The 15,638-nt window shown below is 34.3% G+C and overlaps 1 protein-coding gene and 1 long non-coding RNA gene across 2 annotated transcripts; one reads left to right on the forward strand and one right to left on the reverse strand.

Moving 5' to 3' along the window:
- The first annotated feature begins 598 nt into the window (after positions 1-598).
- LOC136970756 (uncharacterized) lies at positions 599-14,379 on the forward strand. Its single transcript, XM_067265207.1, has 4 exons — positions 599-735; positions 7,242-7,330; positions 13,083-13,214; positions 14,320-14,379. The coding sequence occupies exons 2-4, from the start codon at positions 7,242-7,244 to the stop codon at positions 14,360-14,362; spliced, it is 264 nt and encodes an 87-aa protein (XP_067121308.1). The 5' UTR covers positions 599-735; the 3' UTR covers positions 14,363-14,379.
- Positions 8,410-10,098, reverse strand: LOC136970754 (uncharacterized). Its single transcript, XR_010880032.1, has 2 exons — positions 9,621-10,098; positions 8,410-9,487 (listed from the first exon to the last, which is right to left on the reverse strand). It is a non-coding gene; the product is annotated as an uncharacterized lncRNA (long non-coding RNA).
- Positions 14,380-15,638: the final 1,259 nt, after the last annotated feature.

Here is a 15,638-nt window from a genome sequence, read left to right on the forward strand (position 1 = left end):
GTATTTATTTTACCTTGCATCAGGCACAGTGAACAGAACATTTGTTATACCAATTATATCAGAAATTGTTGCTTTTTCAATAAATGAAGTATGTTATTAAATCATATCTAAATTTTATAAATAAAATAATTCATATATTAACATTTACTAATGTGTTCAATGTGATTGATAAGACTTCTTTTAAATATGATTTTTTCTATAATCACTGAAAAAGTTTAAATGAACATAATATTTGAATACATTTATTGAATAAGATAAAAATAAAACCTCTAAATACCAGTAACAGAACTTTACTGGTATTTAAAGGTTTTGTTTTTATTTGTTTGCTCCAGTAATTTGAAAAGGAGATAGTTTATAATAGATTTATTGAAATATCATATTATTTAAAATAATAATGATAAATTGATATTGAAAATTTTTTGAGTGTCTTTATTTTCTTATTACATTAGCTACTTTTTTCCTACTTTCTTTCATGATCAATTCATAACAAAGATTAGTTTGCAAGGAAAATGAGCAAACTTAACTGAACAAAAGCTAATTATATGTAAACTTGGATAAAATATTTTTATATGTAATTCTATCTAAATAATGTAAGATTAATAGTTTTTTTTTACTGTAGTTTCTCCACATAAGTATCAAGAAACAGAAGTTAATATCCATTATCGAAGTCCTATTCGTAACTTAGAAAAAGAATATATTGAAGAAGAAGAGCTAAGAAAAAGGCAAGAAACAGCAGTGAGTACATAAATTTAAGATTATTCATTATAAAAAAATGAAAATATAGAATAAAGTATATATCATACAGGTAACTCAAGTTAGTGTATAACTTGCAAAAAATTGCTAGAACAAATAAATCACTGCATAATCCATCCCACTATATACTCCATATCTCCAGAGCAGCTATTAGAAGCATAAATACCAGTAGGCAAGAACTGACCAGGGGTGGGGCTTGAACCTGCCCCAGGTCAGTTCTTTTATTCCAGAAGTTCTAATAATTTATTAAAATTAAAATTATTAATTTAGTCAAGAGATGGTGTCTAATGCCTCTCGCTAATGACATATTACTTTATATTAATCATTTAATTTGCCTATAAATAAACAACAACTAACCCGTTATATATAAAGACCAACAACTGCCGAATTATCGGGCTAGCAAATGGCTATAGTAATATTAATAATTTAAGTTAATTTGGTACTAGAGTTAGGCGTTAGGCGCCATCTCTTGCTAAATTTAATAATTAGAATTTTAATTAAATAATTTAAATAAATTTAGGCTTAACTGGAAGAAAAGAATCTGCCCGAAGCGGGATTCGAACCCGCAACTTCTGCTATCCGTGCAGACACGTTACCAGTTACGCTACCCGGACCTTCGGTCCAATCCTCCCCTTCCAGTTGATATAAGATTACCGTACGACCATCGACGGCTATTACAATGCCAGCTGGGAACACATTAATTGCCCACGTCCTCCCAAAGGCACTCAACCGGCCATTGCAAACCCCGGCAAGGCGTATACATATAAATAAACAACAACTAACCCGTTATATATAAAGACCAACAACTGCCGAATTATCGGGCTAGCAAATGGCTATAGTAATATTAATAATTTAAGTTAATTTGGTACTAGATTTGGTACGGGGTTTGCGATGGCTGGTTGAGTGCCTTTGGGAGGACGTGGGCAATTAATGTGTCCCCAGCCGGCATTGTAATAGCCGTCGATGGTCGTACGGTAATCTTATATCAACTGGAAGGGGAGGATCGGACCGAAGGTCCGGGTAGCGTAACTGGTAACGTGTCTGCACGGATAGCAGAAGTTGCGGGTTCGAATCCCGCTTCGGGCCAATTCTTTTCTTCCAGTTAAGCCTAAAATTTATTTAAATTATTTAATTAAAATTCTAATTATTAAATTTAGCAAGAGATGGCGCCTAACGCCTAACTCTAGTACCAAATTAACTTAAATTATTAATATTACTATAGCCATTTGCTAGCCCGATAATTCGGCAGTTGTTGGTCTTTATTTAATTTGCCAAATTCTAGCCCGATCTTTCATGCGGTCAATTGTTATTTCATTATATACTCATTGGGCATTGATGTTTATTATATATATACCTCACCGGGTAATACATTAGCTGGCTGAGTGCTGTTGTGGATATGTTCTTAGGCTGTGGACGTAGGAGTCGTCCCCAGCCAGTGCCATGTTTAACCGAGTAAGGTTATATCTAAATCATGGGTGTCCAACCTTTTTGTTTCTCTGGACCACATTGGAAGAAGTCATTAAATTTTGGGCCACACGTATATTGCATATACTGTGACCCAATCCTTAAATGTACAAGTATATTTAAGGATTACCATGTCTAGATTATAGCAATAAGTATTAAAACTATTATGAAAAAGGATATTTTAAAAAATTACTTTTACAGACACTTTCAATTTTTACTTAGATAAATTTATTTATTATAAAGGAGACAAACAAAAATTTATTTAAAAATCACAAATACAGTAGAGCATCAATTATCCAAACACCGATCAACTGAAACATTGGTCACTTCACATAACAAATTTGGAAATGAGCCAAGAATGTTGTCAAGCTTGCATCATTTTTAACTTGAATTTTTGTTAAAATTTCAAATGAAGATACCTTGAAGAAATAATTCAATGACTAATGTATTTTGGACCATGTGAATTTAAATTTATATAATTTATGCATATTAATACAGTAAGGCCCTGCTTAACGTGGGGGGGATGCATTCCTAGATGACAAAGTGCTAAGCAAAACAGCATTAAACAAGGTCATTTTAACATAGAGTAAATGGGGATAGGTAAACACACGATCAAAATTAAACAGATTTTACTTTAATTTCAAGTTATTTTTATATTAATTTGCATAATAATATACATAAACATATACACACAGAATTGTAAAGGTTCATTTTTTGTGATGAAGGTCCTGACTTTTCTGAAATGCTTTTTTTTTTTTTGCAATAAAGTCATGAAGTTTCATTTGTTGCTTTTTCTTTCATTAAGCAAATGTCAGTAGCAGGAGATTGCATCCAAAATGTCTTGTTTTACTTTTCACTCCTTTCAAAATTTGGATCATTTGCTACAATTTGATCAATGCTTTCAGTTATCGTTACCAAACTTTTACTAAGGAAATCTGTAGAGAAATTTTTTGGGTTCTTTGCTTTCAGAATCTCTATTTTTCAGTTCTACGCGAATTCCTTGTTCTGTCAGTTCTTGAAGGTTGTTATTGGTAAGGCTCTCACCAGAAATCTGCAGTAAATCCTTATATCCTGCTCGTCTACATCTCCTAGTCCTGCTGTATCGTTAGGTTGACCAAATTGTCAACCTAACGATACAGCGATAGGCTCTTCTCGTTGAGAATTCTTCGATACCTTCAGCCATAACTTCTTCCACACTTTGTTTAATATATGGTTTAATATAGTTATGTATTTTGTGTTTTTTATATAACTAAATATTGTAAATTATCATGATTTACAAATGAAAATGACTTTATGTAGAATACTGGAATGTTATGTATGTTCATGGATGATATAAGTATTGAGAAAGAAATTTTATGCCATTTTATGGTATGTAAATGTTTGTTATGTAAAAAAATCCCTTTTTTTGCGATATCTAGATAATGTTGTGCTCTACTTATATTATTGTTTCTTTCATATAGCATTGAAGAGGGGTTGGAAATGTAAACCAACCCGAAATGCATTTGTAATCCAATTTTTTTTAAATAAAGATGTTTCTAACCAGAATGCTGTGAGATAGTCTATCAAACAAGTTTTGGATTAGACATTAGTATACAAGAACATTACATTATGATGAAATCACAATTGCAGAGAACTACAAGAAACTCCAAATATCAAAACTGCTAATGAAGTTGTGTTTAATTATCGTGAAACATGTTTTATTGGACAAGTGGAAGTGCAGTTTGGCAAAGTATATTATTCAGGCAATCACTAATGCAGATCTCTCCCTGGAGAAAATGTTGATGCATACCAGTGATGGGCCAAACAAATTTATTAATCAGTATTTATAAACGAAAAAAAGTATTTCAGCTTATAAATAGTAAAGATATCACGGACAGTGGCTTGCATGGGAACTATAAAAAAAGTACCACCTTTCTAACAATGCAGCAAATTATTTAATACTGTAAAAACATTTTCGACTGTCTTTAATGGCCTTCATCAGTTAAACGTATAATAATAAAAAGAACTATGTGACCAAGCTTCCATTATTAGACCAACGACTAGCAGACACACTATCAAACACCTTGAAAAACTGGAGATATACAAAGTGCAAGTAAAAACAATGTGTATTAATCATAGGGATGCTGAGTCTTTGTCTCCAGCATGGAAATCGCTTTATGATGATAAACTATAATTTTGCAAAAATTTTTTGATGCGGAGACATATGTTATTTATTTATATATATGTCTTTATCACTTTGTCATTATTTAATTTTTTGATACTCTCCAAGTGCTTATCATTTTATTTTTTACACAAGCACATTTATTATTTTTCATAATTTTTAATTTCCTTACATTCTATTTCTTTAATGTTCTTCTTATTATTATTATACGTTTAACTGATGAAGGTCGTTAAAGACAGTCAAAAACATTTTTACAGTATTAAATAATCTGCTGGATTGTTAGAAAGGTGGTGCTTTTTTATAATTTAGTCTAATCCCATGCAATATAATAAATTATACTGGAAACTTGCAACCTTTACAGTTTGCTTAATGCTTTTCTGAAAGGTCTGCAAATATTTGGTTTAGAAGTGATTTGATCTTCTCATTGCCATTCATAGTTTCTTTGGACGGCCATTTTGTTGAGAGGATTTTACACGTGCAGAAGAAAGATGTTCCAACACTTCAGTTCATAAAGCATGTCACGATGGCTTTTGCTATCATCATCTTTAGAAAGATTTTTGGATCACTGAAAAGCCATAATGCATTATTTCCTGGAATTTGTTCCAAAACAAAAGAACAGGAAAAGTGTGATAAATACAAACAATTACAAGAGATTCCACACTACCCAACACTGGAGTAAAGTTAATTACGCTCCTCAAAGCCTGTTATCAGTATGAAATTAACATCAAAAAACGAAAAAATTAGATTTCCACAAATGTTTTCGAATTACAAGAGAATTGTAAATGCACTTAAGAATTTAATAACCCAAGCAGAAGTGATATTTGTAGTAGACTGTGCAAACATTTTTGAATGCTTTTCAAAAACATTCCAGAAGGAAGAAATCTGTGTTACAACTTTATTGTGATAAAATCATGTCTCTAACTGCTACAATGGTGGGCAGAATTTGCAAACCAGAAGCTGTTTATCATTTGATTGAGCTTAGTGTCAATGATACCAAACTGTTTGATGAGAAAAGTCTGATTCTTTTGCAAAAATTGAAATTTTAACAAAAAATTGAAACCATGCAAACCGATGAGATATTTCGGAATTTAGACAAAATGACAACAGCACTACATCATAGCAGCAAAACATTTGCTTTGGAAATCCATATTAACATGTGAAGAATTATTGCACAACATTTGTCTTACCTCAATTTGAAAAACTTGTTTGAAAAGAGTGCATGTGAAAGTATTGTGAAGATGGCTTGTTCATTGTGAATGTTACTGAAAGCCAAGTTATTGATGAGTGGAGACTTCTACACCTTAAAAAATGACAGACTGTTTATATAACAAAAGAATTGACTATCAATGGAGAAAAATTTTTTTCTTAGAAGTGGAAACAATGAAACAAAATATCCAGTTATCCTGCAAGTTGTAAAAGTTGCATTAATATTGGCACACGGCAGATATTGAGAGAGAATTTTTGTCATCTGCACAACTTCTGACTCCTGATTGGGCTTCAATGTCTGTAAAGACACTCAATTCTTACTGTGTATAAAAGATGGACTAAAAATATTAGATAAGCCAGATCTTGGTTCAATTACCAAAGGAATACTCACAGATGCAAGGTTTGCTTATTCAAAATATAAGACTGAGCTTGAGAAGAAGAAAGCACAAATACAAATGCAAAAAGAAAAATAACAAGATGAGCAGAGAAAACAGTTAGAAAAAACAGTGTAAGCAGGATGATAAAACAAGGCAGGAGATACAAGACTTAGAGAAGAAATATCAGAAGGCTAGAAAACAAGAAAATGAAAAGAAATTGGCAAGGGAAAAATTAATAAGTGATGCCAGTGCAAGATTGAAACAAACATTACAAAAAAAGGACTTAAATTCAAATTACTCACAACATCCTAGAAGGAGCTCAAGTTGTTAGACAGGAAGCAAAAAGAAGAAAAGCTCAAGCAAGTAACATTCAGAAAAGGCTGGAGAAGAGGCAATACTCATAACATCTTATTTTGAAAAAATAAATAAAACTGATAAACACTGAAACTGACACGTGCAAATGAACATTACATTAGTGGAAACAAACATTTCTGAACATGTACAAATGACGCAGATAACTATAAAAAATTACAGTAAAAATAAAAAAATCATTGATCCATATCCTAGTTCCTGTCTATTTTCTTTAAAAGTTTTTCACTTTTTGGTCTCAGTTTCCTCACTATTTCTTTGTTATTTCTGTTTAAAATCTCTCTTTTCTTACTAGTTTCAACTGATTTTTGTCTATTTTCTTGTATTACCATATATCTCGGCGGATAAGACCACCTTCAGATAAGACGAGGTATAAATTTTCGTCGAAGCTTTATAGTTTTAGCTTATATCTGTCCTATAAGACGACCCCAAACTATCCATGGCCTATGAATTTAGTTTAGATCAGCAATCATTATCTGAATAATAATACTGTATAGCGTATATGGAATTATGTCCTATTTGTAATTTTTCAAATGAACAAATTTATTTTCTTGCATCTGGCAGCACTGCCTTGTGATTGTTGCAAGCATTCGTACTGATTCGGCATTCGGGTAATGACCTTGACTATTCACAAAAACGTTGTATGGACTATTCTATTTTGTGCACATACCCTACTCTCTATTAGTAAATAATTACGGTTTGTCCGTTTTTTTATAATGGTTTTAATTTATATAAATGTCAATCTAATTTTTTGTGTCTGTCCTATAAGACGACCCCGGATTTTCGGGGCCTTTTTTTATCCTTCAGCTATCGTCTTATCTGCCGAGATATACGGTAATTAATAATAATTTGAAATTATTCATAAATTTTAAAAAATTTATTTAAGTTTAATAAAAATTTTTTCAATATAGATGAAGAAATTTTATGAAGAAGAAAAATACAAAAAATATTTGCAACAGTTAGCTGAAGCAGAAATGAGACGGCACAGTGATTTCTTTACGTGAGTACTAAAATTTTATGAGATTTTCATCCTGAGATTAAAAATGATTAAATATAAATATCTGATCATTGATATTTGGATAACGGACACAAAGATAGTGGTTATAACTATAATCAGAGTTACATAACATTACAAAAATCTAGCAAAATCAAAAATCCTTCACTTAAACAAATATGTTCATCCATATACAATTACACCTTGGCTTAAGAATACCCCTGTTTATGAAGAATTCAGTTTATGAACAAAATTTTGAATGCTCCATTTGCTTTTGTTGCCACATAATAACTATTTTTAAACAAGCTACTTGGCAGAGACAGCCACCAATGTTCAACTTCCTATACTTTACTCCCTATGTTTAGTAGCTAACCCTAGTTTTAGGCCTGGCAACCTCTTTATAGTATGGTATTGGAAGTTAGGCTTAGCAAAGTGGTTAGGTTTAGCTGTGCTAAGCCTAACTTTAGGGCTGTTTTTATTTAGCATAGCTCCCCAATATTTAGTGTTCATCATCTTGGTTTGTTCAGTTGGGGACTGTGTGTTCTAATTCTAGTGTAAAATATCCACCATCTTGAATGTGATGGTTTGTTTACCTCTAGTCTTTGCCTGGGTCTTCTCTGTGTTGTGTCTGAAGGAATATCCTAACTAGGTAAGCTGACTCCCTTTGCTATTCTTGTTTGGTAGGAGGCCACTTGGTGAACCCCTATCCCCCTGTTTTGGCTGTATGTATGTAAAGATGTTTCAGTACAGCTGAAGAGATTTATAGTCTGGACAGCTGTCAATAAAGGTGATGGGAGTCCCCTTAGACAGCCAGTGGATGGTAACACTGGCTGTTTATCCAGCCAGTGTTACCATCATCCAAGATTATTTGGCTGTCTAAGGGACTCCCATCACCTTTATTGACAGCTGTTTTTTGCACTTGTGGTGTGACTTGGGTTTCTTTGACATTGTGCTTTTAGTTCTGCTTCTTTGCCCACCATCTTCATAGTGTGGATTACTTGGACACTCCTGCTTATTGGTAGTGTGAAAATGTATTTTTTTTTTTTTTTTTTTCTTTGTTAAAAGAAATACACGGGAAAACAAAATAAAAAAGAAAAAGGTAAATTTTAATTTAGGTAAAAGTTATCAGCTACAGGTTCTTTTAGGATGCCAGTATATTTTCCGTCCCGACAGATGGAAATAATCGTATGAGCGAACAATGTTGTACAAAAATTCCTTGACTCATATATAGCTCGCGACAAAAGGAAAATAATTAAAACTAATCTTATTGCTAATGTTATACTATTCAATATCACTTCCTAAGCCTTTTAAATTTCCGGTACTCCATACGAAAATTAACAACTAATTAACTAACGTTTTCGATCGCCTCCGCGATCTTCGTCAGGTTTTATCGACGGTTTTGAAATAGAATGCAAAAAGAATTATTTCAAAATTCAAACGATCGAACCTCTCCCGCGTGCAATAATTGCGAATGATCTAACATGCCATTAATCTCCCTGATACCATCATAAAAATGCCTCTGTCCATCCATACAGGAATACTACACTATCCTGAGATGCTACCATTGCGGGTGCATTTCGGATACATACCGCCACGCATATGATAATACGTTGCCATCCTTGAAATTAATACATTTCCCCGATTTTGACGCCTTGTAAATCTCAAGGGTCTCCAAGGCCCTGATGCGGTCCGTGTCGAATGACGTTTTAACGAGGCTGGTTTTTTTATACATTAAACTAAAGGAGGAGAATAAAAGACAGATAAGAAAATGTAAGAAGTTAGGAAAGGGGGTACCCAGCGTTGGTCTTTGAGGTCTTCGAAGAATTGGTCACTTTTTTAACGTCCTTGGCGAGGGTCTTACACAAAATATGTCGAGGGGGTTCTCTTCTTCCTTTCAGTTCATTCGCTTGTCGACCGTTCAGATTCCAAAATTCACAGTTAACTCTCATGAATTGATCACAAACAAAATGGATCGATTGCAACGAATTCTTTAGTTCGTGTATGAAATGCTACTCTTTCTCTTCTGCACGCTGCCAGAACGCACCAGAAGCCTGTCTTACTCCTCTTTCTTGAGTCCGAATCCTTTTTGTTCTCTCATTCACGACCCTCCTGCTCTCTAGTTTCGTACTCGACCCCTCAGGGGTCGCGCACCCTTTCTTTGTTCTAGGGAATATACGATGACCATATAAGGAAAGGAATGTCGGAGAGACATTCCAAAGAGGAAAAACAATAGGTAAAGAAAAGAAAGGGGATAGAAGCGTGAGAAAGTGAAATTAAAAATAATAATAAAATATACACTATATACAAACACATGGCGTACAGCAACAGTAGAACCCCTCTGGTCGTGCTTCTCAGCAAAGTTATTTGAACCTTTGTCTGTGTATACCTTGCCAGTGCACTAGTTTGCTTGTCCTGTGATACCTGGTTCAGCTTTGCTTCTCTGATCATCACAACTGATATGGCTGACCTGCATTCTGAGGTTTGTGTTGTTCCTGAACCTCTGGACGAAGATGTTTTAAGTGATTCACCAGGGATGTTCATCTGACATGGAGGAAACCATTCTGAAGGAAGCCAGATTGCTCCTGAGCAAAGTCTTGGATGTTTGCCCAGCGTTTTCGAGTAATACTGTTAAAAAAGAACATTGGTTAGAAATTAGGGACAGTGTGTCCTGCTTGTTTGGGAGTCTACACCAAGCCTACAGAATCATTTGTGAGCTTTGTTCAAAACAAAGCCAACAAATTGTTACTAATGCTCACCCACGTATTTATTCTGAAGTTGCTAAAATGGGTACTAAACCTAGCCAGACGACAAAGACTACTTCTAGATCTCTCTCTACTAAGGTTCAGGTGGAGGGCACTGGAGGAATTCACGCCATCCTCCTTTACCCCAAAACTTTGACGGAAGATGCACAGCCCAATATGGAAGAAATTATTTCTCAAATTATTAAAGATATTGACTCATTGACTCACATAAACTCCAAATATGTGTCAAGAACATCAGAAAAATTAAAAATTAGTCTTTGTGTTAGAGTGGGGTGTGAGACAGATGGCAAGGTGTTGAAGAGGGCCATTGAGGCCTTGCCAGGAATCCAGGAAAAAATACACTGCAAGACTTCTGAATGGAAGTGTCCAAGAGTAATCCTCTTAAATGTCTCCAATTCCATTACCAATGATACTTTGATTGATGTTATGCTTGAAGAAAACAGGATATGGGGGAATTCAGACATTAATAAACTTAAATCAGAATGTAGAATTAGTACCATCTTTAATAAAGGAAAAACAAAACACAATTGTAGACATGTTGTCATAGCTGTACCCCCAATGATGATAAACACACTGACAAACCACCACCACATATTGATGTCATGAGCTAGTGTCATCATGGATAACTTTATTCTGGTCACACAGTATTTCAGATGCTGTGGTTATGGGCATTATGCATGTGAATGCATGCATGGCCAGAAGTGTAGTCACTGTGCCAAGGCACATGCCTACAAGGATAGTGATAAAAAACATTGAACACCAACATGTACAAATTGTAAGAAGATGAATGCTGACCTACCGCAATCTGAGAGAAAACCAACAAATCACAATGCTTTTAGCGGATTACGCCTCGTTCTACAAAGATTAAAAGAACAAACTATTATTACCACTGATTATGGACTGTAGCACCATATTAACTTGACACCGAACAATAGCAACCTCAAGCTTTTACAGTTTAATGCCCACAACAGGAGGAAATTTCTCTCTTCAAAGGAAAGTAGCAATAAGGGTCTGTAAGGCCTACATGACTGCACCTACGAATGCTTTTCTGGTAATTGCCATCATTAAACCCATCCACCTCAAAGCCAAAGAGCAAAGGTGGGAATGGCATATTACAAGAGAGAAACTAAAAAAAATGAAAAGGAAATTAAGTTAAAAATTAAGAATGGTGACCTTCCTCTTGATACTGACTTTATTAAAAAGATATATAGTAATGAAATTGATACCATCTTGGATAAAACAACAATGACAAGTAACCCAGCAGAGGTTGGGAGTTATGAGGTAGAAATGGATTTTGATGGAAAACTAAACAAACTCACTATTGGAAAATCTTGTGAAATTACAGGTTTTACAAATAACCAAGAGATTATATATATATACACACAAAGAAAAACTTTAATCTTTTTACCCAAAATAAAGTACAGGTTGTTTTATAGGATGCCAGATAGTCTCGATTCCAATATGTGATATTCATCACTCGAATTATTACACTAGACATATAACTTGACTGATTTAAAATGCATTACAATAACTATAAAGCTTCTTATAATCTTAACATTGGTCTTGTAGCATATTACAAATGATATAAAAATAATCTATAACTAAAATATACATCTATACTTATATAACTAAGAGAAAGAATAGGGGATAGAGCAGAAGTAGGAGATAGGAAAGGGGGTGCCCAAATCTTAGTTCCAGGATCCTTACGAATGGTCACTTGTGCTTGGACTTTCTTTCTCAAGTTCTATATTGGAACATCCTGTTCTCTATTTGTCGAATTAGTCACTATGCTGTAACAGGCACGGTATATCCTTAAGTCCTTCAATAACTTATGAGTAATCTTCTACTCGACATCGCATGTCCCTCGTTTTCTCCATACGATGCTAAAACATACCGGAAGGGTTGTCACACACATCCATTCATGCCATGGTCTGAACTTCAACTCTCCTTTTACCCTCTCTTTTGCCCTCAGGGCTGCATGCCTTCCTATTGTTCTGAAGATTTTCTATGACCGTATATGGAAAGAAAGTTCAAATAGGAAAATTCCAGGTAGAACAGATAAAAGAACAATGGGGAAAACTAAGAAACAGGAATGGAAACAAGAATAAAATTATAAAATACAAATGTACGATTCCTATATACATATGACATACAGCCACAATCTACATTTATGGGTCTCTCACGACTAAAGGAGTTGGCAACAGGATAATAATTAAAAATAATAATAACTGTACAACTTACCAAGCTTCCATGAAAATGTCCAACTATTGCACAGTCATCCAAGCAGAGATGTGGGCCATGTTCAATGCTGTAAAATACATCCAAAAAAATAGCAACTATTATACAAGACAAGGGGTTGCTGGTGTAGCTAGCACGAGTGAGACCGGTTACGGATATCGTGCTATCACCCTTTTAACATATCCCAGAAAATCTCTTGACCTGAGATTTTTCACCCTGTACTCAACACTTCACACTACGTGTTGGAGGAGTAATTTCAATCGTATTATTAAATAACAATATTAAAAGAGGAATAAATAGCCATCCTTACAATAATAACATAATGTTAAATTATTTTAATTGATTACAAATTATTTCAGTTAGTTCAAATTGAGATGTTTGGATGTTAAATAATATAAAGTTAACCAAACATTCAAAATATTTTTAGTGTCTATATCATTTAAAATTAAGTGATTTGAAGAGGTCTCTAAATTAATTGATTTCAAATGTTCTATTTTTAGATTCACTTATATTGTCCCATATTCATTCCTACCATTTTACATTATTTGAATGTTTCAAATTATGTCATTTAATACTACATAGTATTACTAGGGCACTTAGTTATAAAGATTGTGGCTTGGTGGTTAATTCATGTTTAATAATAAGTTTATTATTTAACAAGTGATTAAAATATAATTCTATACAGTTTCTTATAGTCATTTCTTATGAATGCTGCTATAAATGTAAAAACTAATCTTTCTTGTTCTGCATTTACATAGGCCATCTCAGAAGTCTCCTATTCCCTTGAATCGATATGATAATCCGTATGAATTATCTGCAACTATGACAAAAACATCAGAAATTCATACAATGGCTAAAGTTCTCTTTAATTTTACTGCTCAGTCACCAAGGTTTGAAATTTCTAAATTTAGTTGTTTAAATTATTATTATTATTATGTTGGGTTAAGTTAGATATACTCGGTTAAAACCGGTGGCTGTGTACCATGCCGGACCAAAGTCAAGGCATAGTAACCAAAACAGAAATTAAAGAAGTGTATCAGTGTGTGTGTCTGTATTCAGGAATTTTCTCACAATATGACATGTATTCAATATAGTGACTTTCTGTAGTGTGATGTATGTGTTTCTATTCAATTGTAATGTGCCCAGGCTTTTGTGTAGTGTGTGTGGTATCACACCTGTAGAGGAGAGAACAACAGGTACAATAAGCAGAGGTACCCTAATCAGGTAACCCAAACAGGTACCCTATCCATCCTCCACAGATGCCTTATTTCCTGGGCAAGTTTTGTGTACTTGCTAATTTTTTCAGTGCATGCGTTTTGTATATTGTGAGTGTTTGGAATGGATATGTCTATAATGTATGTGATTTTATTGTGTTTGTCAATGAGCGTGATGTCTGGTCTGTTGTGGTAAATTGTTTTATCTGTGATTATGGCTCTGTCATAGTACATTTTGTGCGTGTTGTTTTCCAATACTGTCTGTGGAATGTATTTGTAGTATGGTTTGTGGATGTCTACTAATTTGTGTTTCTTTGCAAGCTCTTGATGTATTATATTTGCTACTTGATTATGTCTGTGTAAATAATCTGTCTGTGCCAAAAGCTTGCAACTGGAAGTGATGTGTTGTATAGTTTCTGGCATGATGTGACATTTTCTGCATGTGTCATTTGTGAGTGTTGCATCTTTGAGTATGTGTTTTCTGTAGTTTTTAGTATTTATGACCTGATCCTGTATGGCGATCATGAATCCTTCCGTCTCCCCAAAGAGGCATCCCCGAGCTAACCAGCTGTTTGACGCAGTTTTGTCAACAAAATCCTGGGCCAGATCATAAGGATGCCTGCCATGGAGTGCCTTTCGAGCCCACGCTTGCTTAATGGTGTCTATGCTTTTTATATGTTGTGTTGTGTCCATATGATGTGAGTGTAAGTTTAATGGTGTGTTATTTGAGTCTGCTAGAGTTACTGCCTTATGTAATTGTGATGTTTCTTATTTTTTGTAGAAAAACTCTCGCAGTGACTGTATTTGTTTGTAGTGAAGGTTAACTATGTCAATCAGGCCACGTCCGCCATCTTTACGTGGAAGGGTTAATCTTTCTGTGGTGCATTTAGGATGATGATGTTTATGCTTAGTAAGTGTTGTTCTTGTTTTCCTTTGGAGTTGCTCAAGATCTGAGTGAGTCCAATGTATAACTCCAAAAGAATATGTGAGTACTGGGATGACATAAGTGTTTATTGCTTTAACTGTGTGTTTTGCATTTAACTCTGTTCTGAGAATAGCATTTAACCTACTTTGGTATTCTTTAATTAATCTTTGCTTTATTTGTGTATGTTCTGTTAGTTTGGCCTGTTGGAATCCTAAATACTTGTAGAACTCGCCCTCTTCCATGGATTCAATAACGTCTCCATTTCCAAATGCAAAATCTTCTTTCTTCAGGATTCCTTTTTCTATGTGAAGTGTTTTGCATTTATCTAGGCCAAATTTCATTTGTATGTCCTTGGTGTATGAATGTGTGATTTGTAGGAATTGATGAAGTTGTTTTTGTGTGGATGCATAAAGTTTTATGTCATCCATGTACATGAGATGTGACAGTATATACTGTGTTGTTTTTTCATGTGTGATATTGTAACCATATTGCGTGTTGTTTAACATGTTGGATAATGGATTCAAGGCTAGGCAGAACCAGAGAAGACTCAAGGAATCTCCTTGAAAAATTCCTCGCCTAATAAAGATTTGGTTTGTTTGTATGGAAGTGTTACTAACCCTGAGGTGTAGTGTTGTTCTCCAGTGCTGCATAGTGTTTAGAAAGAATGCAGTGAATGATGGATGTATTTTGTACATGTGTAGAATATGTAGCAGCCAACTGTGTGGAACACTGTCGAATGCTTTTCTGTAGTCTATATATGCCATGTGTATGTTTCTGTGTTGTTTGTGTGCTTGCTGTAGAATGACTGAATCTATGAGTAACTGTTCATTGCATCCCCTGTGATTTCTACGGCAACCTTTTTGTTGTTCCGTAAGAATGTCGTGTTCTTCAACATGTTTGTATATTTTGTTTGCGAGACAGGATGTCAATAATTTGTAGAGTGTTGGAAGACATGTAATTGGTCTGTATTGTGTGGGGTCTGTGGTATTGTTGTTTTTAGGTTTCATGTAGGTGATGCCCTGAGTAAGAAAATTTGGCATGTCTTGTGGATTGATGATGATGTGTGTTAGGTGTTTAGCTAGTTCCTGGTGCAGTGATGCAAACTTTTTGTACCAGAAATTGTGAATGTTGTCTACACCAGGTGTCTTCCAGTTGTGTGTTCTGTTAACAGTGTA

The sequence above is a fragment of the Centruroides vittatus genome, unplaced genomic scaffold (genome assembly GCF_030686945.1).
Source record: "Centruroides vittatus isolate TY-2023 unplaced genomic scaffold, ASM3068694v2 contig_2159, whole genome shotgun sequence".
In the NCBI taxonomy this organism is placed as follows: domain Eukaryota; kingdom Metazoa; phylum Arthropoda; class Arachnida; order Scorpiones; family Buthidae; genus Centruroides; species Centruroides vittatus.